Genomic DNA, 23,890 nt, shown 5'->3' with positions numbered 1-23,890 from the left:
TGTGTCAGAGAGTATTCTATGTTTGCAGTATTCTGGGTATTTGGTATGAGAACTAGCACATACAGAAAATCAAATTTCATTACTTTTATTGCTCAGAAAACAATTTTATTATGTTATAATTTGCATCAAAATTACTTATTTCTGGTTGAATATAGGAAAGTAACTCCTTTTTGACACACACACACAAACATTTTACATACAGAAATTATAATTACATGAAATATTGGCTAATATGGTTGCTTTCAGAGTTGTTATTTTGAACACCATGATCTCAGCAAGTGAAGAACAAGGTAGGTAATGTTGCACTGCCTTGCTCATTGTGATTAACAGGGATGGGGATGTCTGATCTGACAACAGAATGTATAAAACAAAATGTTTGTGTCTAGCTTAAAAAAAGCATTGGAGAGTAGTACTGATGAAGAATGAATAAATAATGAGGAAAGTGCTATGTTCACCTACTTTGGAAATGCATATGATAGAGGAAATGTCAAAGAATTTCTGAATGGCTTTTTTGTAAATTATTGTGTTCTTAATGGCAGTTATAGCTATGTAAATATCTACATGAAATAATTATCTCTTTCTCAATATAAAAGAGAATCACAGGTGAGTAAAAGGTAATTGTCTGAATTCACAAGTAGTGCTATTAAGTATCTTTAAGAACTCTTTAATGGAGAATTTTGATAGTATTTCATATTTAAATAGAAAAATATATACTTAGGTATTTAAGAGCCTTTAGATTAAATGCATTTAATGTCTTAGAAAACTGAATAGTGATCAAAACTGATAGAAGACAATAACAAAAAATGGTATTAAAAAGAAAATACTGACCTGATGAAGAATGTCTTTTTTCTCCTTCAAACCCACTATATTCATCTTCTCTTCTAGCTGAATAATAATTTTGTCAGGTGGTTCCTAGGGAACAAGTATTTCAAATCATGATTTATTTCTCAAGTTAAATTAACTGTTTAGTACTATGTTATTTTGAACACCGTGATCTGATATACTAATATACATAGAGATCTTCTGCAGAAGAGCCTTCCTTCAGGTAGAAGGTGCTGTTGATTTTCTTCCATAAGCTGCTATTTCAACTGCCTCAACAGTGATTTTTCACAGTTCAATATCTGATATTCTTTTTTAAGAAACTTTCATTACAAACATATTGCTTTGATTTATTGTGCTAATTTTATTATTTTGATATGTTATAGCATCTTTAGTCTTCTTTATAGCTTATTATAATTTTGTATTTCACTTTAAACCTATTTAGGTTACAATAGTTTAAAAATATTACAAACAATTAATTTCATTCCCTATCCCAGTTTTTCATTAGGGGTAAATAGCTACACTTCTACAGCAGTTAGTTCCTCTTTGGTAGCTATATCTGATCATCTTATTCCTTTAACTTGTAATGAATTACTGTCTGCTGCTTTAAAAAAGCATTCTTAATCATTCTTAAACAGGTGGGAACAATTTGCACTACTTCTAAAAATTTAAATAGCCTATATTTTTGGAGCTATCAAAACATATAAATGTATAAAGAATGAAAGGGGAGAATGTTAATTACCTAGGGTGTTAATAGTGTAAAATTAAGTATTTTAAGTTTTTTTGCTTAAATCCATTTCTTGAGAGACAAGGTAAAAGTTGCAAGCTGATATGAGATGGAGCATATATATGTCTGTAATCCCCAGGTAGTGTTTTTTGTTTTTGTTTGTTTTTTTTTTTTTTTTGTATGTAGAATATAGGGTTATATATATATTTTACTAATAAACATTTTCTGTAAAATGAGTAAGTTTCCTTAGAGCATCTGGAACCTGAACATTCTAGTGGCATAATATATGAGGTGATAATAGCAAAAAAGTTTTACTGCCCAGGTGTTTTTAAAAAAATGGAAATTTACAGTTTTGATAAGCATGCTTCTGTTTACAACTTAGTGTAAGTGCCTGTAGAACTACATCTGCAACTGCAGTAAGAATGAATATCAGAATGTCAGTTTAGGAAGCTTTCCAAGATATTTGACACTCTGAAGCTTGACTAAGCTACCAGAGTTGTGGTCAGGTATTGGCAGAGCTCCATGGTAGAAAAGCCTTGTCTTGCCTGTCTTTGACCAAATATGGAGTTGCTGTAACTATTAATAAACACAGAATGATCAAAACAGCAGAGATGATATAGTTTACTTAATTGTATCCTTGCTAGATTAGAGTATATGTATTGCTTGTTGATAAAATCCAATGCAACCCTTTTTGTAGTAGCTACTTTTAATGCAACATTAACATTTACATTGTCCCTAAATCTGTCAAGTAGACAGTGATTACTTGAAATGTATAACTGTTCCTCCTGTTGGCTTTCCAAAACCTTTTATTAAAGTATAATTATTCCTCAGTTACTATGCAGTTTCAGTCAAGCCAAAAGAGTGATTACGAAAATAGACTAGTGGATAATTTAAATACATAGTTCAGGGTTTTTGCAGTGTAGAACACTGCGTTCATGCTGCTGGAGAAGCAGAGATTTGTTGTTTCTATGATTTAGTAGTAATAAAGATAGTTTGTTACACAAGCAGACTAGTTAATGTGCTCTCATTCACTGTATGTTGCAAAATGTATTGACCAAAAAAAGATGCAATCCAAGCAGTTATAATGTAGTTATGAGTTATTTTATTAATAAACTATGTTAAAAATTACTGGAAATAATTTCAAAAATAAACTACCTCGCTTCTTTCAGTCCTGACATATGACGTAACACTTTTCATCACAGTATTATATTTCTATAATTTTGTTTTTCTTACTCATATTTAGGTAGACTGGCTTCTAGGTATATAAGGGCTAGTTTAGTGTATTTACTGAGCAAAATGAGTTCAAATCCTACATCATTCTGGATTTTTCTTTTTTTTCCATAACAGAACTGTTTCTACTTGGATGCTTGCACTTCACCTGGTAAAATGAAGTCCAAATTCTGACTAAAGCATTAGACATCTTGTTTCCAAGTCCTATAGCAGTCATTGAATGTGACAAACCAAAGTGTATCCTCAGTCAGTGCTTGAGTTAGTATAATACAGTTATGTTCTACAGTTTCAATAATTTTACGTTTCTGTAATCAAAGCAGATCCTACCTAATCTGACACTGATCACTGTCATTGTGTTCACTGTTTTTACTCTAGCTTTGCTCATATGAATATTCATGAGACTAGGCCTTACTACTTTTTTCTTAATTGTGTTTAGAAAAAAAATAGGACATGCATTCATATAGATTTAAATAAATTTAGTGCTTTATTTTAATTCAGTATATTTGACTGTATTTCTATACATCCCATGAAATTATTAAAAATACGTAGATGACAATTTATCTGAGTCTCACAGGTTAATACAAAAAGAAAAGAGGCTTTTCTCCTTCTGTGATCTCTTTTAAAGGCTAATGTAGCTGATGTTTTTGGTGAGCTTTGTAGCCCAAGTTCCTGAGGAAGCTGGTAGACTACTAGTTGGTAGTAACTAGTATTGCTTTTAGGCTTCCCCCCAAGTTGTTTTTGTAATATAAAAAACATGCTTTATCATCATCATTGTTATTGCTATGATTACAGAAGAATTAAAATGACTCTCTGTGCTGCTTGACTGATGACAGCATTGATGTTACAGCTCTCCTATTCATCCAGGCTATTCCTATTCTTAAAAGCCAAGCTTGGAAGCAGCAAAAGATCTGAGTTGTTTCCTAGCCCCACATGACAGAGGAGACAGAGTAAGAAGGCAAAGACGTGGACAAAACAATATGCTTTCTTTAACCTAATATTTGAAAATTGCAGAACCATCTTAGCAGAAACTTTCCCAAAGTATTCAGCCTGAGGCAGACATCCAGAATCATAAATTTCAGCCTGAAATTTTGAGTTGCAGTTTGGTAAATCATAAGCACATGGAAAACAGCAACTTATAACAGGAAGCGGCAGGCAATCTTAATAAGCAGGCAAGGCCACCAGCTCTACCTATAATAAAAGCCATATTCTTAAACATACAGCTTTCTTACAGATAAACAGAAAACATGCCTTTCTGGGTGAAACCAAAGGTACATCAGCAGTGTATTCCATTTCTTACACTGGCAAATGTTTAAGAAAGAATATTAAGAAACAAGTCAAAAATACAGAGTGACCTTTCCATCATACTGTCCCAACTTCCAGCAATCAGCAGTAGGGAATTGCTAGATCAGTTACAGGTTTGTACTTTTTCTTTTTTTCAATTTTGTTCTTAAAATTCCTTTGACTTCCACAATGTCATTTATCACCGAGTTTTATAAGTGATTTATGTAGTGTGTCCATTTTTATTGGTTTTAAAACTAAAAAGTGTGTTTAGCACACCCAGGTTCCTGGGCTATGAGAAATAATTAACTGTCAATGTCTTGCTCTTCATATTATTCCATGCTGTTGGAGAGCTCTGTCATGTTCCACTTTTGTCATCTCCTTCCTAAGCTGAAAAATTCCCATCTATATAGCTCATGGTATTCTGTTATTATTTGTCACCTTACTCTGCACCCTCTGTACTTTGATTGAAGTCTTTGTGCGAACTGCTCTTGAGGATGTGCCCATACGGTGTATTTAGAGTAGCTTACTAATATTTTCTGTCCTTTTCCCATTCTTCATTTTGTAATGATTTCATTTCCTTTTCTGATTGTTTTCATTGTGTTGAGCTGATTTTCTTTAAGACAACTGGAATCAAAGTTGTGAAAGATTTCAGTATTTAGAAAATGGTTCTTCAGTAATCACACATTTGACCAGATCCTGTGCAGTGCTCAGGACTAAGATTTATTTCTTCTCTACGTAAAAAGACTCTTGGTCTCTTGGTCATGTCCTATTCCAACTGTTTTTACCCTAGATTGTCTTTTCCACAGCCTCTTCTTTAAATGCAAGAAGTAGGTAAGAAGCTGGATGAAAGTATAAAGAAACACAACCAGTCAAGCTCTTGGAGAGAATCAAGAAGATCTAGAAAGGGACTGGAAGTCAGATTGTGAAGAGAGACCTTTCTCAGAATAGTGACTTCAGATCCGCGAGACGTGGTGGTACTGTCTACAGTGATGTAGGAGACAGCAGGGAGGCCTGGGTGTGGAGGGAGAGTTTAAATTCTGCAGGCCCAATATTGTTTGAGCTCTTGCCTAGAGGGCCATAAGGACGTGTCTGAAAGAAAAGACAGACTGAGATTTTTTTTAACTTGAGAGACTACAGTGAGCACATCTGTGTGTCATTAGCATACGAACTGTAGCCTAAGCATTGTGAGTAAGTGTCCAAAGACGAGATGTAGTAGAAGTTAAGAGAAATAACCATCGAGCCTTGAGGAAATCTGCAAGAAGTTAAACAGAATATGAGGAAAAATCTTCTGAAATATATGCAGATGAGGTGACACAAGAAAGAGAACTGAGTCAAAGAATGCTAGAGAAGAAAAAATGCATCTATACAACGCTGAACAATCACGTTATTAGTCACATTATTGGTCACATTAAAACCTGCTGCTTTTTAGCTTGATGTTTCTGCTCCTTGAGTACTGCTAATATGCAGTGTGATGACTTCAAACAGAAATGGAGAGCGAGGGAGCTAAGAGCTGCAGAGAAGAAAGCAGTAGCACATGGAAGAAAAGCAGGAGTAGATGTAGTCCTGTTCTAAAGAATGGGGAGGAAAAAGAGAAAAAAGCTCATAGTAGCCAAAGTAGGAGAGGAAAAGATTAATGTGAAGTGCTGGAGGGAGTAGACTGGGATGGGAAGAAGGCAGGCAGTGACATAAATGGTTGTAGTTGGAAGAGCTGATGATTGCAGCTTCTCTGACCTAGTTTGACAGACATTGGGTGTTCTAAAGCATCACTATTTCTTGCCAGCTCTCCTATTGTTACATGTGTGTATACACATACACACAATTATGAAAATAATACCTCTCTATATTTAAATTTCTCCTCAGGTCCTTCAAATGTATTGCCACTGGGAAAATGTAAACTTTTTTCCTTGCACCAGTCATTGCCCTAAATTGTCACTGAATTTAAAGGAAAGCAGGACTTGATGTAATGTATTATGTTTAGAATTCCCCAATCAACAGGCATTTTAAGGATACTTTAAACCAGACACAATTTTGAGTAAAAACATATGAAAGAGGGAAGTGAGAGTGTGTCTGGTTAGTTTAAATAGCTATATTTTTAGTCTCTTTGAACAGTGATGAAAATGCAGATATCTTCCAAGAAAATAAAGCATTTTATTCTCCTTGGAAACGACAATCTTATGCTCAGTCAAGAGCTAAGTATTTCTTGTGTATCCTTCTTTTATGCTTAGTATAAAGTGTTCATTCACAACAAAAATTTTATTCTTCAATTTCACCACTGCTAAAACAAATAATTTTTGCAAGCCAGTGGCTCATAAAACAGAGGTTTGTAAAGCCAATTGCAAATTACACTTCCAGACCAAGCCCAGATTTTATGTTGCTTGTAATTCCAGTGAATGTATATTTATTCTAAAACTAAAGTTGATTTTACTTTATTTGGGAAATTAAGAACAGTAAATTTTCTGTAATTCTTTGACAAAGCAAGCTTAATCATCTAAATTTAAGTAGGTTTTAAGAGAGAATGCTCTGTAGTGCTTAGATTACTCTTCTAAAGATGTAGTACACCAGGTGATGTAAACAACAAATATTTATGCTTCCTGCTGATAGTATATAATTGTTAAATATCATGTTGACAACACTCTCATTTGCTGACTTCACAATTAAGAAAAAAGCACCATGAGGAAAAATGAAAATTTTTGCAGGTTGAATAAATAGTGATAAAATTTCTTTAACAGAAAAGTGACTTTTGCAGTGTCATGTAAATTTATTCTTCTGTGCTAATGTACTTGTCAATCTTAATATGCTCAAAATAGTCAGTACATCAGAGAACTTTGCCTTAAAAAGCTAAGAAAATTTCCTCTTTTAGGGCTCAAACTATCTTTGTATCTGTTTCATCTGGTATTTGAAAGTGATTCAAGTAAAGCCTTATTTTCTCAATAAATAATTATCTTATTAGGTCAAACTTACATTTGAAACATCGATCTTTGAGCCAGAAGGAAGCTCTCAGCAAAGGTATAAACGGGCCCAGTCAAGCATGAACAATCTAGTTCGGCTTCTGTGGGGAGAAGACAGCATGGACCTTCAACAGGCTATCCAAAACGTGCCTCATATTGTCATGTTCCTCTCACTGAATCTGGATTCTGAAACATCTAAGGATGAGGTATGTGGCTAACTAAATACAGCTGAAGAAGAAAGGTAATAAGGAACAATGTCAAATGCAATGGCTTTAGATTAAAAAAAAAAAAATCTTGCTAATCATTTTGAATAGTGCATAGTCTGCAAAATGTCTATTTTGACAGAAATAAGGCCTGAAATTGCATGAAAAAAAAGTTAGCAACACCTGACACACTCTAATTGAACTTTAAATCACCCCAACACTGCTACAGGTCTTGACATAAAGAACACTCTACAGGTGTTAACAAAGTAGAGAAAAATTCAAAAGTTCATTATTGTTTCTCAAATGCTTACTGTGATGTTTACAATACTTCTTTCAAACCTAGTGTACAAAATACACCTAGTCAAAAAAAAATTTTTTTTCTAGTAGGAGCTGTTGGCATTCTCCATATTTAGTCTGTTTAGCTCTTCCTATTTTGAAATGATTATGCACCTTTTCTTAGAGAACTCTCACGTGTCTATTGTTGCAACCAAATGTTGATGTTTGCTTGGGCAACGTTCTCAAGCTGCTCTTTCTTTATCCCACAAAGTTTCCATTCTTCTTTCCCTTTTGTGTTCTTCAAAAAAATGTTGTCCAGCATATATATAACCCATTTTAAGTTTGTGTAGATGTAGTTGACAAAGCCATAGCTACAAATACTCTACCCAGGATGCATGGAAGATACCAGTGTGTGTGGAGGGCTCAGTTTGGACTCTTGCCTGACCTGAAAATGGCATATGGCCAAAATGGACTCTTTAGGAACACATGTTTGGAAAAACATTCTTCCTCCCTTCTATAAATTCTCCTTTGAGAGGAGCAATTTTTTCAGTCTCTGGGAAAGAAAAGTGAGGGAGCGTGGAGCGCAGATAGGCTAGGATGCATTTTTTGCTTTCCTTCCCACCAATTGTTAGATCCAGTGAGTGCCTCATCCCTTTTCTGGGATATTATCCTTATCTTGCTAATACTGTTATTCAACTGACAGAAGTCTTTATTGCTCTGCTGAAGATAATTAATGGAGAAAAAGGATTGCAACCACATGGAATGGAGTTTAGTTTTATCTTCTAGAGACAGGACTGGGAGGAAGACCCTAGAAAATTACATGATATAATGGTAACATTAAAGAAGTTGTATGATTTACAGAGTCAAGTACTTGAAAGCTAGGAAATGAGAGATTTATGGCTACTTTTGCAACTTTAATTCAGCCCTTTTGTACATATGTGACATGACAACTGTCTTTCAGAAAAAGTATAGTATTTAAAGATGCCTGCCTTGTGCAAAGCACAAGATGGACAGATGAAAGTGCTATAATTGAGGCTTCCTAGGCAACCATGAATCTGGTATTTTGTAACTCTGAAGTACTTGACTTTGCAATATAAATTATCCTTTTAAGTTAATATTTTAAGCTAATATATGTTTCGTTATATATTACAGCTACATACTAACACTTGCAAACTTTGGTTTGCAGTTCCTTCCAATACTGTTTACACTTTTGCATAGGAGGCACCTTCAGTAGAAATTAGTTTATACAAGTGTCTTTTATAATTTTTTATAGCCTCACAACCAGGCAAGGGCACTCTGTTCTCTTTTTCTCACCCTGACACTGCTTCCCTTAAAACTACGGTATCACAGTATTTTTCCACTTTTATATTTCCCTGTATTAAAAATGAAAAGAGTTAATTTAATTGTAAATCAAATAAACATAAGATGTTTCATTAAAGTTCACTTTTATGTTAGAAGTTATTTTTTTCTTCCATTCTATGTTCATTGTCCAAGACTTCTGTTTTAGGTGCATGGAGCAGCTATGACAATTGCTGTAGACTTAAGACCAATGTTATTCTGGTCACTTAAGTAAACTTTATGAAATATATTTTAAAAAATGGATTTCAGAGCCTCTGACTCCCTATTGCAAGGAAAGAAATACGCAGATGTCTAAGTGCTAAACAAATTGCAGTTCCTGCACTTCAGAGTAAATGGATCACTGGTTTCTTGTCCCATTATTTTTTAACTCTCTCCCAGGAAACAGGATTAACTCCAAATGTTGAGCAGAGGTAAAAGAGGGATTGTAATGTACTTATTTTCCCTTCATACCAAGGGAGAATTGTTTCTGGAGAAGTCCTGGCAGTTACGCAGTTCAAAATACTCTCTACTGCTAGAATATGCTTTGCTGGCATCATTAAGCTCTTTATAACATTCATTAACAATAGAATGTCGTCTTCTTTGAAGTAGTGGTCTTTAATTTCATTCGGTAAATAGTAAGAGACATTTATCCCATAGACATACTGTTCCAGATTTAGTTTATACTACTTCAAATTAATATTGAAGTTGCTACACATCCATGCCATCTTACACAATAAAATTGTAACGATCCTTTACTAAGCTGCAAAGGAGACATGGTATGCAGATCACATCCATGTAAATAATGGCAACTACGACTAGTTACTAATTCCCCCACCTGTGAGCCCTTGGCACCCAAAAATGGAATTAATGAACTCTAAGCTACATGAAATTCTAAGCCACATGAAGTTGTATCTATTGAAACATAAAGGAGAGCAGTTTAAGAAGGAATTTAGGCTGTTTTTTTTTCCTCATATAATGTGTGTTTCAGTAAGTAAGTTTGAGATTACACATATATGTGTGTGTGTGTATATATAATATTTTTATGTTTTAGTTTACTCTATGCATTATAACATATATTATTTGTACCAACGTACATTCTAACATCTTTATATACTTGAGGTGCTTTTGATTGATCTCATGCTTTAAAATAATGTTCATATTTCTTCAACGTAATAGTGTTACTGGAAGCTTGTGTTTAGTACACTTACAAAGTAGATATTACTGAGTAGCTATTAAGATAACTTGGTTCATACAGGCACTGACTGTGTACTTTCTGAAGCATTTCTCCCAGTTTTTATTGTTTCTGAATCAGTCTTTAAAAGTTCATGGTCGTCTTTTCACCTGTGCACAGTCCATTGTCTCTTTTTACTCTGGTGCAAAATACAGCTTAAAACATACCTTGTCAGTGCACTGCCTGTGAAGATTGCAGGAGATTTTTAGCTAGTCAATAGTGTTTTGACAAAATTTCTGACAGCCATTTCTTTTGTTGTTAAGACAGCACTGATCGGGAAAAAAGTGTGGTGTTTAATCTTATTATTTGAGAAATTAGTAAAATAGAAAGAAAAAGGGGGAACTGGTTGAGAAGCCATTAGTACAGATACTTGAGAGCTCTGGTCGAGTTTTGAGTTGTGGGTTTTTTTGGAGAATGAGATGGGTTGTTTTATTTATTTATTTATTTATTTTACCCTGTTGAAAAATAAGCTATTTCTCATTTATCAATTTCATTGTCCTTGGCCTATGAACTCTTTGGATAAAATGGCACATTTCAACTTACTCTGAAGAAAACTGATCTTCTTGTGGGTGGTATGTGCTGAATCATGCTAACCCATTAACATATATCTAGTGGAGCTACAACCTTTTGTTACAGTTGTTTTTTCTTTCGCTGGGAAAGTGTATAGATATTTCTCAGATGGACCTCGTGTAAAGGTCCTTGTTCAAGGAGGGAGGAAAAAAAGGTTTCTTTCTAGCCCTTTGCAATGCTGTAATTAGGAAATGGCATTTTTTCCTGCTGAGGGATTGATTTAAAAGAAAAAAAATCCTTGTTCCTCAAGAGTATTCAAAAGTAGAGCTAATTAAGTTGGTAAGAGTGCAGAGGTCCTTCAATATAGTTGCCAAGTCCTTCTGTAATGGAACTTTACATTTTTTTTAATCTTGATGAAAGAGAATTTTCTAACAGATTTTGGCACTGCCTGCATGTGCTTAGTGACATAAAATAGGAATGTCAGGGACTTAGTGTTGCTTTTGTTTGTGTAGAAAGATAATATCATGTCCTCTTCACATTGGATATGTTTAATATTTCACATTATTTCTGGCCCGTCATGATTTTGCAGAAGGCAATATATGTGGGGAAACCTTTGTTTGCTTACATTATATACTTAATTTTGATGAAATAATTATTATAAAATTTTGGAAAATGCTTATGTAATGATTATTTTAAAGGACTGGACAGAAAAATACTTGTTACAAATATTTATCTTTACAGACCTCCAGCTTCTTGCTGTGAAGCTGATGTCTTTAAGAGTATGCTGACAAGAACAGTCAGAGTTTTGGTGATAAAATTATTAATGATGGATGTACTAGCTTAGTATATACCCCAGTTATATTTGTGCTATACATGTAAAGTGATGAGGTAGGGATTTGTATAGAAAAATATAGTTTTCGTGTTCTTATTTATTGATTTTAGAAGAGCTGTATGTTTGATTGACAATGTGGCCCTTAAATAACAATTTAAATATTGAAATAACCATACAGATATTAGCAATCTCTTGAAAACAGATTTGTTAACATTTAAAATGATGTACTTTAAACTAGTGCCAGTAAAAAGTTTTTGTTAGCTTGTTTTGTTAATTTTTTTTGTGCTTTTCTTAACTAACAGCTTAAAATTTCTTCACAGCAAGAAATTCTTTATCAGTACCCCATATCAGAAGCATCCCAAAAATTGAAAAGTGTGAGAGGAATATTTCTCACACTGTGTGACATCCTGGAAAGTGTAACTGGTACCCAGATTATCAGGTAGAATCATTTTGAAATTAAATGTATTTATTCTTTTATGAATTTGTCCATGTAAATAAAAACACACATAGGTTGTGTGTCTTTTTTTAGAAAAAACAAGAGTGACTGCATCTGTTAGGCAGTAATTTTTTTAACTAGAACAGCATGATTTGTTCTGCTTAGCTTGGATATATAGTGCACATATATTGATTTGGGAGGTGGGGGGAGGGCCCTTGTCATAGGTGTCAACAATTCAGTTTTTTAGTTTAGTGAGATTAATTTTAGATCCCTTCCTTAGATCTCTTAAAGAATTTCTAAACTGGGATTCTGTGGTGTTAAAGCTAGACAGGTGTATGACAGGAAGACCTTTAAAGAGCATCTTCTGAATCATTCAGAGGAGGATTGTTAATCCTTTATGTTTGTACTCCAAAATACTGTTAATACTGTTGTAATCTTTTACTTGGAATAGAAATCAAGTCCTGAGCATTTCTAGCAATTTATCTTGGAGGCTCTTCGAATTCTGTAATAATTAATATGTTACCTAGCCCAATTTCATGCATGTTATTTTAAATTAGCATAACACTTCATATATAAAATATGTGAATCGTTATGACACATAATGGTCACCTCTTATAACTTCATAGTGTTAATAGAAGTAGTTATGGATTAATTTTTCTAGTTCCTCCCTTTTCTTATGTGAAAAACTGGTTCAAGTTGTTTACTGGAAAGAAGCTGACAAGTTGCTTGTAATCGGTCTTCCTGAAGAAAGGTGAGTTTCAGATAAAATACTTTTTCCCCCTCCTTTTAATTTTATTTCCCATTTTACCAAATATTGTTCTCAGATTGCGCTGTTCTCCTCCTATCAAAAAGTGATAAAGGGAGGGCTTACAATGTACTGCTTTTACTTCAACTATTTTCTATAGCTGTGATCCCACTCGGTTTTCATGTATTTTTTTGACTGACTTCGTTCATATCTTTTATATATTCCTTTGGTCTTACTAGGTCTCAGAAACACACAGGCTGGAGATTTGTAATTTTCAGTGTTTAATAAAATCAAGTCTTGATTAGGTATTACTGAATAACTGCAGTAATATTACGTATCTATTTATTCTAAGAGGCAAGAACTCCTGAAATTTTATTTTCAGCTTTACTACTGATCTCTGTGCGATCACGAGCAAGTCACTCAAAGGAAATCTCTTATACAGTCCTATAAAGTATTTTTGCTTGCAATATTATCACTAGTTAAGAACGCAGCTTTGCCAAAAATGCCTCTGCTAATTCATAATAGAGCTAAACCTATATAAACTTAGATGTGCATTTTTTTATTTTTGTTTAGAGTGCCACTTTCTCAACTGAGGAACATGATTGCAGATGTTGTGAAGACCTTAAAGTTTATGTACAGTTCTTTAGACAAGTGAGTTCTTTCTAAGCTATTTTCCTTTCAGGCCCTTATTTTTCATTGATACTCACTCAAGAAGATGGCCAGCATCCATTTTCAACATTTACATGGATTTTTTTGCATGCTCATTTACAGTTATGCAAGAACAGGGTTCTGTTATTCTCAACTTTGTTTTATACTAGTAAGACTCTTAAACTATCTTTAAGTGTTACTTTAGAAAATTTTGTCCCCAATTATGTTAAGTCATTCACATAACTTAAGTCACCAGATGTCAACAGCACTCTGCAAATGTTACCTTCTGGGTTAGAGGACTGTCTGCAGAACATATATATAAATCTCAGTGTTGTATTTTTAATAAAATAAACACTCTAGAGTTTTCAACTTTATTTGGCACAGTGACTGTCCTCCTCTGTGTTTGGAAATCATCCAGAAAATTTTCAGTCTGACTATAACCTAAATAGTATTGCCAAGGTAGGCTATTCATATACTTGCATTCAATTCAGGGTTAAAGTGTGTATGCCATAGAGAAAATCATAATATTTATATTATTTTTGTGCTGTTTAACAAAGAAAAATGTTTTAGACAGAATAATCTGACATAGTATCAGGCCTTTTTTTTTTCTCATGACATTTTTCATGTCATTTCACAACAAGGAGCAACTTTATATATTATACTGGCGACTAAATGCATCTCAAAAAACTGCAGCTTTAAATATGAGAGGCAATATAGTTAATTTTGATACAAATGCAGGAGGCCATTTAGAATATTAGAATCATCACTTTTCCACATCTTCTGAAGAGAACATGAAGAGTGTTACAACACAGTGATCTGTAACATAAGTAGTTAAATAAACGATTAAAATAAAAAACAAGCTGGACTTTCCAGGAAGAAAGCTAATCATTGTCTCATCTTCAATTACTCTAAGACACTACTATGAAACTGTACTGCTTTTAGCCAGTTAGTTTTTTCTTTGTGTGTATGTACTGTCCTGGATACTAGCCTAGTGTTATTTTTTCGTGTGTGTGTTTACAGTGGATGTTCAAAAAAAAAATACAAATGAAGTATCATGCTGTAACTGCCTGCTATAGCACAAAGGGTTATATAAACAAGTTCCAAGTTTCTTGATGTTATTCTAACTTGGAGTTCATGTTTGTTCAGTGCTTTTTGCCAGGTGGAAAATGTTTCTCGCCTGGATCATTTTTTCAACCTGTTCTTCCATCGAGCACTTCAGCCTGCAAGATTCAATGCAAATGCCAGCCCCAGCGCTCAACACTATGATACCTGCAGTGCTTTATTCTTAGACAGTCTCCCAGGCTTGCGCTGGCTGACGTTGCCTCAGGAAATCAAGGTAATCTCGTTTTCAGATCTCTTCAAAAAGAATTATGAGAGGCCAAAAAAATTGACACAGGTCTTACATATGCCTTCTGCTATTATTATGTAATTTAAATAAGTGCTTTAGCCATCTGAGGCCATCCATTTTTTTCTGCAAGATCCTTCTATGGATTATGTTTTGAAGTATGCATTCATTTCCATAGCAAACATTGCCATTATAAGTGTAGATTGGTGGCTTCAGTTGACAGTTATCTAGGAAGATAGCATGACAAAGGATTTAAGCCTTCTTTTAAATAAAAACATCTTTAACAAGTTGCAAACACAGTGGGGATAGCAATTTCTGGTATGTAGCTTTATGCTTAATTTTGAGCATATATTTTTTCATTAGAAAATATTACTCCAGAAGCCCAAGTGCAGCTTGTGATTTAGGAGAATTATAAAAAGCTTTTGCAGAATCAAAATAAATACCCATACTACATTTGTTTGGCACCATCTAGCTGCACCTTTTCTGCACCATTTGATAGTGTCTGATTACCTCCCAAGTAAAAACAGAGTTCAGCTTTAAGCAGTTGTAAGAGAAAAGCTAGATTACAGTAAGTAGCAAATACAGCCTTCAGTCTTAAATCTTAATTTCATGAAATGACTTTAACAAGTTAATATAGGGATCATTGGGGATAATTATTAGTAAAGAAATAACTTTAAAATAAAAATAATATATGCTATATATCTGGGTACTGCATAACCCCTTTCAAGTCTTCTGTGAAGTAGTTTTCCATATATACAATAGAATTGACTTTATTAGACAAACTACCTAAGGGTAGTATCTCTCCCAAGTGAAACAGTTGTAACAATTTTTGTACTAGGGAAAATGATCTTGATTTCAGCAGTGGAGTTGTTGAGGCCGACACAAATTCCATTTAATCAGATACTCATGGTATTATTTTGAATTACATGTTTAAGTTATGCAAAATGAAAAAATTTGTAAGAGGCGCTTAAAATAGAAAAGCTTTGTCTTACTGGGTGGCAGATTCTGTAATGCTGTTCCAACATGGTTTGGCTCTGCATGGATAAGCAAGTCCAAGTTGTGCTGCAGAATGTAGTTGGCAGACAAGCTTGTTACAGTATCTTTTATCAACATAGTAAGTTCTGCAAAGTGAACAGACTCAGTCCTCAGACAGTGTAGGGGAAAACTTTTATGAAATTACATTTAGGACAAAAGCTAGTAAGCTAGTAATTTTGTCTTATGTACAGAAAGTTTCTCTGAAACATTTTCTTTCTTTTACAATTGTTCTTGTTATGTACACAGATCATCTTTTTTAAAACCTTGTGGATATTTTATGTTAATTAGGATTTCAAATGTATTCTTTAATAACACAACTTTGTATGCATTTGTTTAGAAGCAAACAAAAAAAATTCCCTTACCCCTTCAAAGGGCTACTAGTTTCCATCTTTTTTCTCAATATTTTAATGTTATAGTCTGTTATATACAGACTTAACATCACCACATGAAAGTTATGTATTCCAAGTAAGGCACTGCTAGAACATGACAGTCGGTTCAGATATATATGCTGGGTTTTGCTAGGTGCAGCTTGACTGTTGCTTTATTTTTCTAAAAGTACATAAGTTAATCTGTACTTTCAAGACATAGAGATCATGAAGAAATGACTGGTTTTAAGTGTCTCATCAAAAATACCTTCTGGGATGTTCGTGTAGCATAGAGTAGGTAAAACCTTTCTTTGGCCAACTTACTCCTATTTTCTGTATTTTCTTGCGTAAAAGACTATTCATGGAAGATGGGTAAGGTCTACTCACCAAAATAAAGTTAGGCTGTGATAAGTGACATGGTGGCAAGGTTCACCATAATTACAAAGACTACCTATAACCGTGTATTTTTCCTTATCCTTCTTCGCACAATACAATTTTTAAACTATAGTTTTAAAATCAAATCTACCTTAACTCTAACCAAGAAGTTCAATTACATAAGAAGCTGTCCCCAGTTATTTGAAAATATTTTACTTCACTGATACATGTGCAAGTTTTATTTACTATATGTACAATCAGATAACAAAGACTTTTAAAATGGCCTTGAAGTATTGAGAAGTTTTGTTGTGGTAAAACACGTAATACAGTATTATAACAGTCTTGCTTGAATGAAAACAATCCACTTCTGAACAAGCTATTTCATAGCAGTTTACCAACAATGAACAGAATAGAAAAGCAGCTAGTCTTCTGAGTGTCAATACTCAGTGCCTACCAAGGACCTGTTTTTATAAAGAAGACAGTTCCAAAACCTACTTTGCTTTCATGGCGTAAAGGCATTCCAGTCCTGCATCACTGCTCAGACTCAGGTGTCAGAAATTCCACCTTATCATAAGCATCCTTGGGCCTGCTCTCTCCTAATAATCAACTGAACTTTTATTAACCCCTCCAAACTGCTTTCAAGAAGCCCCTACCTCCCTGTTGAATAGGCTCATCAGTGGTTTAAGTGCACTATAAGCTGTCAGAATATGATCTCACTTCATTGCATACTGGTCTTGGATAAGAATGTTTACAGTTTGGTTACAATGATTGTATAGTTTTGAAATGCAGGTATTTCCCATTAACAAATTTAAACCAAAGCATACAATAGTAACAATACATTCCTTTTCTGACCTGTGAGGTTTGCACAGTATATCACATACTTTTTACAGTGTCATGTTTACTATATATTATATGCATACTTGCATATTACTGTTGACTGAACAGTAATATGAAAATTCATTAGAAACAAAACCTGCATTTTTAGCTGGTGTGAATTTTTAACTGGACTTCCTCATCTTACTTGGCTTTAAACGTACTGTGTATTTTCTAAAGATAAATAGTTGTATAGAGCATAAGACAATGAACACTGAAGGAGTACTGTATCAGACACACAGTTTTAGAAACATTTTCATTATCATGTTTCAGATTTTGCTTTTTTTTTTAATTCCTCTCCCTCCTCCCAACTTTAACGTAGTCTGCCTTTTAGTAAAGAAAACTAATCCAAGTTGATCCAAGTTTAGTGCAATAGTATTATTAAAACCCTTTATGGCTTTAAAGATGGCTTGTTCAACAATTATTTCCATTATCAAATATATACATTATATATATTGAAAGCATCGTTATCCCAGGCTAGAAAAGGCATATTGATTATTTGACTGGTTTGGAGCTCTACAGTTAAATTTATAATAGCATGCTGAGAACTATTCTGTTTTATGCTTCCATATTTTAAATAGAACCTTCCTTTTATTATTTAAAAAATATGTTCTGCTAACAGAATTCAAAAGAAATCTTCTTGTTGAACCACATGGTCAGTTTATGAATGAATGTGAATTCTGTCCCTTTTCCCATGCACATATAGCAAATCACATGTTACTGAGGAAGAGACTCATTTATTTTGACCCTGCAACAGGAAGCAGATCTGCAGACATTCTCCTAAATGCAGCTTATAACTTGTAATGTTAATTGGACTACATGTGACAAGTGATGGTTATGATTCTTTCTGGTATTCAGACCAATTATGACTTTAAACTGTGTACTAGCTGCAAGCACAAAATCTGATGTGGAGATGAGAAAGCTCTGTTTCTACAACATATTCATTTCCCAGGATGCTGTTAAAGGTAGTTTTGGAGATAGTTTGTGTATATTTATGTAGAGTAATTTTAATCCTGAATTTCTAAAACCTTTGGATCTCTTAGCATCTTAGAGCTTGTAGCTGTATTTTGGAAGTTCTTGCCTGTTCTAAATTAAATAATCCAGTCAGCAATTTCCTAATGATAATAAATCTATTAATATTCTGGGAGATAATTTCAAGAAACTGAAGATTTTTATTTACCTTAGTAGATAGTACTAGAATAGTACTTAGTAGTAGAGCTACAAATTCTCTTTACCAAGCAACAGAAAAATATTTATTTATTTATTCATGTTCTCATGTGTAGAACATGCCAGAGAATTAATAATATATTTTGCAAGTAAGTTATGATCTAAGACATCTTTCTGAGAAAGCACATATGTACATGCCTTATCAGGAAAGTACTTAACCGTCTGCCCAGCTAGTTAGTACTAGTACTAGAAGTACTAGTGTAGCTCTAGTACTTCAGTTGTTTCTAATGTGACATATTTCTTAACCGCTTTGGAGTTTTTTTAGCATCAGTTTAAACATTCATACGTTCCAAGCACCTGCTTTTTGTTTTGATAGTGTGTGAAGACATCAGCCTCACCTTGTTCTAGATCTGTGATACAAATGGCTACAGTTGAGCCACTAATCCTAAACTCTTCCTGTTAGTAAATAGGGAGAATATGGCACTTTAATTAATCTGATTTATTTTAGTAGTAATTCGTCTGATCTATTTCAGATGTTTACTTTACTATTAGATGAATCATCCTTAGGACTCCTGTGACAGTGGACTTCCTATATTTTCAGTCATTTCATTTCTGAGCCTGGAGTGGATAAATACTAACACTGAGAAATGTTCGCTGCATTTTCATTTTCCATTGTCTTGAACACTACTGAATCTAGGACTCATCTTGCTTTCATGATACTTAAATATTTTCAACTCTGCATTTAAGATTATATTTTCTACATCATCTGAACGGTTGTTTGAAAATTTTTAAGTCAGTATGTGTATGGCAGTTTTTACAAAAATTCAGGGCAAAAAGAATTCATTAATCTGGAATTATTTTAAAAATATGTTAGCCTTATCATAATAAGAGTTTGCTTTTTCGTGAGTGTTTGCCATTTTTTAATGCAAATGAAACAGCTCAAACTCAGCTCAGTTTCTCAGTCTGAGAAATTTTCTTTTATGGAAGGACAAAAAATATTTGTAAGCTTGTAGATTTCCAGACAAAAATCTGCTAACTAAGTGAAAAATCTAGAGGGTTGTACATACTCCTTTCCGTGCCCATCCACGTATTTGGAAAATCCATGCTGCTGTAACTGAAGGGAATAAAATGATTAGGCAACATGTAGTTGCAGAATATAGTCGGTCAGCAATCTAATGTGTTTCAAACTTAACTTAGTGCATCTCTAACTACTATCATGCATTTTTTCCTATTCAGGAAGTAACACTTCTCTTTTTCTTGTGCTAGTTGGTGATGAATCTTTTCTCCTACATGTTTTTCTTTTTTTTTTTTTTTCCCCTCTCTCTTAAGTTTCTGTAGAGGGGTTCTGCGACACTCTGATCTTTATTTTACCTTGCAAGTTGTTTTCTTTCTTGTGAAATTTGAAGTTTTAGGGGGATTTTTTTTTTAATTATTCCATCTGTATGATTTGAACATGTATTTCTCAAATTATCTTAGGTCATCCACAGTTTCAAGCAAAGTTATGTTCTTGCAGAAGATGAAATTTCCAGTAGATAAGTTTTGGTGAAGATGTTCATATTGTATAAAGAGTATAAAAATAAGAACATCAGTTCTTTCTTGGACAGAAAACCATTTAAATTTTAACTGGGGGAAAAGCTGAGGGTTTAGTTAGTTGCTGAATGCCAACAGCCTACCTGAAATTTCTCTGAATTTGAAAAATTGTTTATATTTCAGTTAGAGGCAGCTTGTTTACATAGCCCCCTAAGTGCATCACGGTTGGTTTTAAGTTCTTTTCATTAAGTAGCACACTTATGTCATGAACTTCAGTGGCCAGTACTGTGTTCTTTAAAGGACAGTATTTTTAGCAAAACTTAAATTAACCAACAGCTTCTATAACTGAAGAAATAACACAAGTTTAAAGCTGTTTCAGTTGAACAAAGGTAATGTGTGAGAAAGTTTGGGGAACTTCTATAGACACAGAAACTAAATCCATCATGAATAAGATTTTTCTAGCAACTCAGTTGGATACAAAAGTTTGCCAGATTCCAGGGCTGTCTCCAGTGTTCAAAGCATAGTCTCTAGACTTCATGTTTGTATGCAGGCCAAAGGGAAGATTGACATCTCTTTTGTATAGCACAGTGGGTTCAGGAGGCGGACAAGCAGAGAGATTTTACAGTTTCAAAGAAGAGGGAAATATACAGTAATTGAAAAGATTCTTCTTTAGTCTGATGAATTGAGGTGTTCTTGATGTATGATGTTGTTAGTGAATAAGTATATACATTTTTACCATTCACTCTATACTTTTCAATCCTTATAAGACTAGCAATTTAAAGAGAGCAATGCTATTACTGTAAGTAAACATCTTGGAAATTTCTATTAAAATGTACTCTTTAAATATTTCAGATGGAAATTGACACAGCCCTGAGTGATCTGGAAGCAGCTGATTTTGCAGAGCTGGTAAATGTTCTTTTTTTGTTTGTTTGCAGCGCAGAGAATCTATTTGCTGCGGTCATATTCAGTAGTTTAAAAAAGCACTAATTCCAAATCCATCTACCTTTTTAGTAAAGTGGAAATCAAAGCAAAGTTGTACTATATTATTCTTGTTCTAATAAGTATCTCAATCTTACCCATTTTTTTATCCATGGTTAACGTTTTAACTATATTATAGTGTTATGAGATTAGTCACTGAAAATCCATGGTCTACTGTAATTCAAGCCCATAGTCTACGTTAGCTAAAAGGACAATCTCATTTTAGTATACCTGTTGGCTGCTGTTGTTTTTTTTTTTTAATTAAAAAATCTTTATAGGTAACTGTCCTTTTCAAGTAATTGCAAATATAAGTGACAACTGCTGTGGCACACTAAGAACTAAACTTACACCAGTTTTATGAAAGTTATACAAGCTATACATATCCTAACAGTGTAAGGAGAAGACAGTAGCTTACTTGAGTATTACTTGCTCTGCATATATAGCATGGTAAGATGAAAATGTATTGAAATTTTGGTTTGTTTTTTACAAAAAAAGGAATTTCTTAAACCTGTGTTTCAGAACATTCATTTTTAAATTATGTTCTTGTAAGTGTACTAAGACATAAAGAAAATATGTTTAATCACATATTCAGCATAAAAATTTGGGCATACATTCTTAATAACTAAAAGGTATTTAAATTGGAAAATACAAGGTAGGCAGATACATAATCTGTCTTGCTTAACTGTTACCTATATCTTAAAGGGTCACAACAAAGAAAAATCACTGTACTAAACAAAGTGGATGAATGTTTACAGAAAGTAATGTCTGCAAGTAGTATTTTATTACAGAGAAACTAATTGCACTCACTTAGTTTAAAATATGCAATACCCACCTAAAGTTAGTGTAATGAATCTGAGAGCACTGGGCATCTACATGAAAAGATTAATGAATAGGTGTATTTTAGGTAACAGTTCAAATATCACACACACAAAAAGGTTTGATTTGGAAGATTTGCTCTAAGAGGACCCTCTGGTGTCAATGGTTATGCTTCATCTGCTGCACTGTTAAGAACTTTGAGAATTAGCTTATCCTACAAAAAACGTTTATGGAAATATAAGAACTTAGGAAACCTGAGCATTGCTATTCTGAACCAAAAATTGTTGGAGAAAATGTTTTTTTGTACTGATGAAAAGTCAATAATGAAAGCTAAAAGTTTCATACATTACTTAGCTCTCTGTTCCACTGCCATCACTACCTTTCTGATGTCATAGTGATTAAAAAAAAAGAAATAATAAAAAATGAAATTATTAAAAAGACATTGATTACCACTGACTGGAAATAATTTACTTACATTCATTCAGTGAAAGAAAAATTCTGAATTAGAAATTATACCATGCTCTTGTTCACAGTCTGAAGATTACTACAACATGAGAAGATTATATATGATTTTGGGTTCATGTCTCTTCTACAAGGTAATATTATTGATTAAGACTAGAGGTTAAGAAAATACAATGGAAATCTAATTCAGTCATGCATTAACTCTTTGCAGAATCTGATAAATAAGAAAAATATAAGATTGCTTTAAATGTGTAATGCTTGAACCAGACCTAAAACTGAAACACGTTAACAGTGTAAAGTATTTCATGTCATGTAGTGATATGTACTATGTGGTTAGTAAGAGCAGTTTCAAACAAGTATTTTGTTCTATGGAAATGTTGTTGTATATGGCTCAAGGATTGAAGAGAGACAGTAAAGAATGACTCAATTCAAACGAGACTGTATGACAGTCTAATAGCACTGGGTTTGCTTGTTGCTGTTTTTTTATAAAAGAAGACAACAGGTGATCTATCTTTAATCTGTCTTTAATCACAGACTTGAGAAATTGGATCAACAGCTTTTTTTCACTTTCGGCATCATTTGTATTTATAATTTTTTTTTAATGTGGCAATATGGAAAAAAAATGAAGATAAAGCCTTTGCTTTAAGACAATTTACATTTTAAGGATTCTTTCATGCAAGCCAGTAGTGCTATGGGACTAAACTGTCAGCATAAATGTCTACAGTAACTTTGCTCCAACTGTAATCCCATCAGTGTTAAGAACACTGTTGTACTATATAATTTACTTGGAAAATTTATTAATTACAGTTACAGCTCAATATTTTGGTAGGCAGGAAATGATAATTAAAACACCTTAACTCTGTAGCTAGTTTTGTCAGTAGCTATTTTGCAAACTATTAAACCATACCTTTCCCTGTTTGTCTTTGATAATTTTTGTTAATTTTGTTTGTTTATATTTCAGTATTTAGATTCTTCAAATATGGTACTAAAGAATAGTCTTTATTGTACAATCATATACCCAAAACATAGTTCCTGGCCAGAAATCTTATAATCTCAAGGAGTGTAGAGCATGTATCTCTATATGAAAAGTACTATTAAGTGATGTGTTGTTTTATTTCTTACTGAATATATTTCCTTTTCTGTGTTTAATTAAGGGTTACTTGATTGCTAATCACTTGCCAAAAGAAGATCTTATTGATATAGGTTTATATAGTCGGCACTATTGTCTGTTACCCTTAGCAGCTGAACAGAAGATTGGTCAGTTAGTGATATGGCGGGAAGTATTTCCACATCATCATATCCAGCCAAGTGATGCTTCAAGTCTTACAGGATATGGGGAACCTGAAGCAAGATACTTTTTATTGATAGTTGGCTTGGTAAGTTAATGTTTCCAGCGTGCCCAGTCTCTGATGTTCTGTTTTGCTGTTGTATATTGTCTGTTGTACAGTATGATCATACATTACTGTACATTAATTCAATGATTTTACAAAATAGCTTTATTATAGCTGTTTCATAGGATAGCATTTCTTAGAGAATAGAATTATTTAAATAACAGATATAAAACTTGCAATTTTAATTACAAATTCTCATTATTTCTATCTCTGTTTACTTCAGTTGCAAATGTCTTTTATAATTTTGTATTTTCAGATTTTTTTTAAGAAATGTGTTTTTTAAAACAACTAATGAGTAAGGAAATGATAGTTTTTATGTTTGTTTTGTA

At 33.4% G+C, this 23,890-nt stretch overlaps 1 protein-coding gene across 3 annotated transcripts in view; it reads left to right on the top strand.

Moving 5' to 3' along the window:
• INTU (inturned planar cell polarity protein) overlaps positions 1 to 23,890 on the top strand; it is a 54,210-nt gene that overhangs the window by 21,248 nt on the left and 9,072 nt on the right. For 2 of the 3 annotated variants that reach the window (XM_062573986.1, XM_062573985.1), the window contains exons 4-11: positions 7,008 to 7,211; positions 11,716 to 11,834; positions 12,493 to 12,582; positions 13,150 to 13,227; positions 14,371 to 14,560; positions 20,767 to 20,820; positions 22,242 to 22,304; positions 23,325 to 23,546. In XM_062573986.1, coding sequence (XP_062429970.1) covers positions 7,008 to 7,211; positions 11,716 to 11,834; positions 12,493 to 12,582; positions 13,150 to 13,227; positions 14,371 to 14,560; positions 20,767 to 20,820; positions 22,242 to 22,304; positions 23,325 to 23,546 — 1,020 coding nt within the window. The remainder of the gene's footprint in view (positions 1 to 7,007; positions 7,212 to 11,715; positions 11,835 to 12,492; positions 12,583 to 13,149; positions 13,228 to 14,370; positions 14,561 to 20,766; positions 20,821 to 22,241; positions 22,305 to 23,324; positions 23,547 to 23,890) is intronic. The other variant, XM_062573987.1, reaches the window with a different exon arrangement.

Source organism: Rhea pennata, chromosome 4 (assembly GCF_028389875.1).
Source record: "Rhea pennata isolate bPtePen1 chromosome 4, bPtePen1.pri, whole genome shotgun sequence".
NCBI lineage: Eukaryota > Metazoa > Chordata > Aves > Rheiformes > Rheidae > Rhea > Rhea pennata.
The sequence above is the reverse complement of the archived record's forward strand: the minus strand, read 5'-3'. Positions and strand labels throughout refer to the sequence as shown.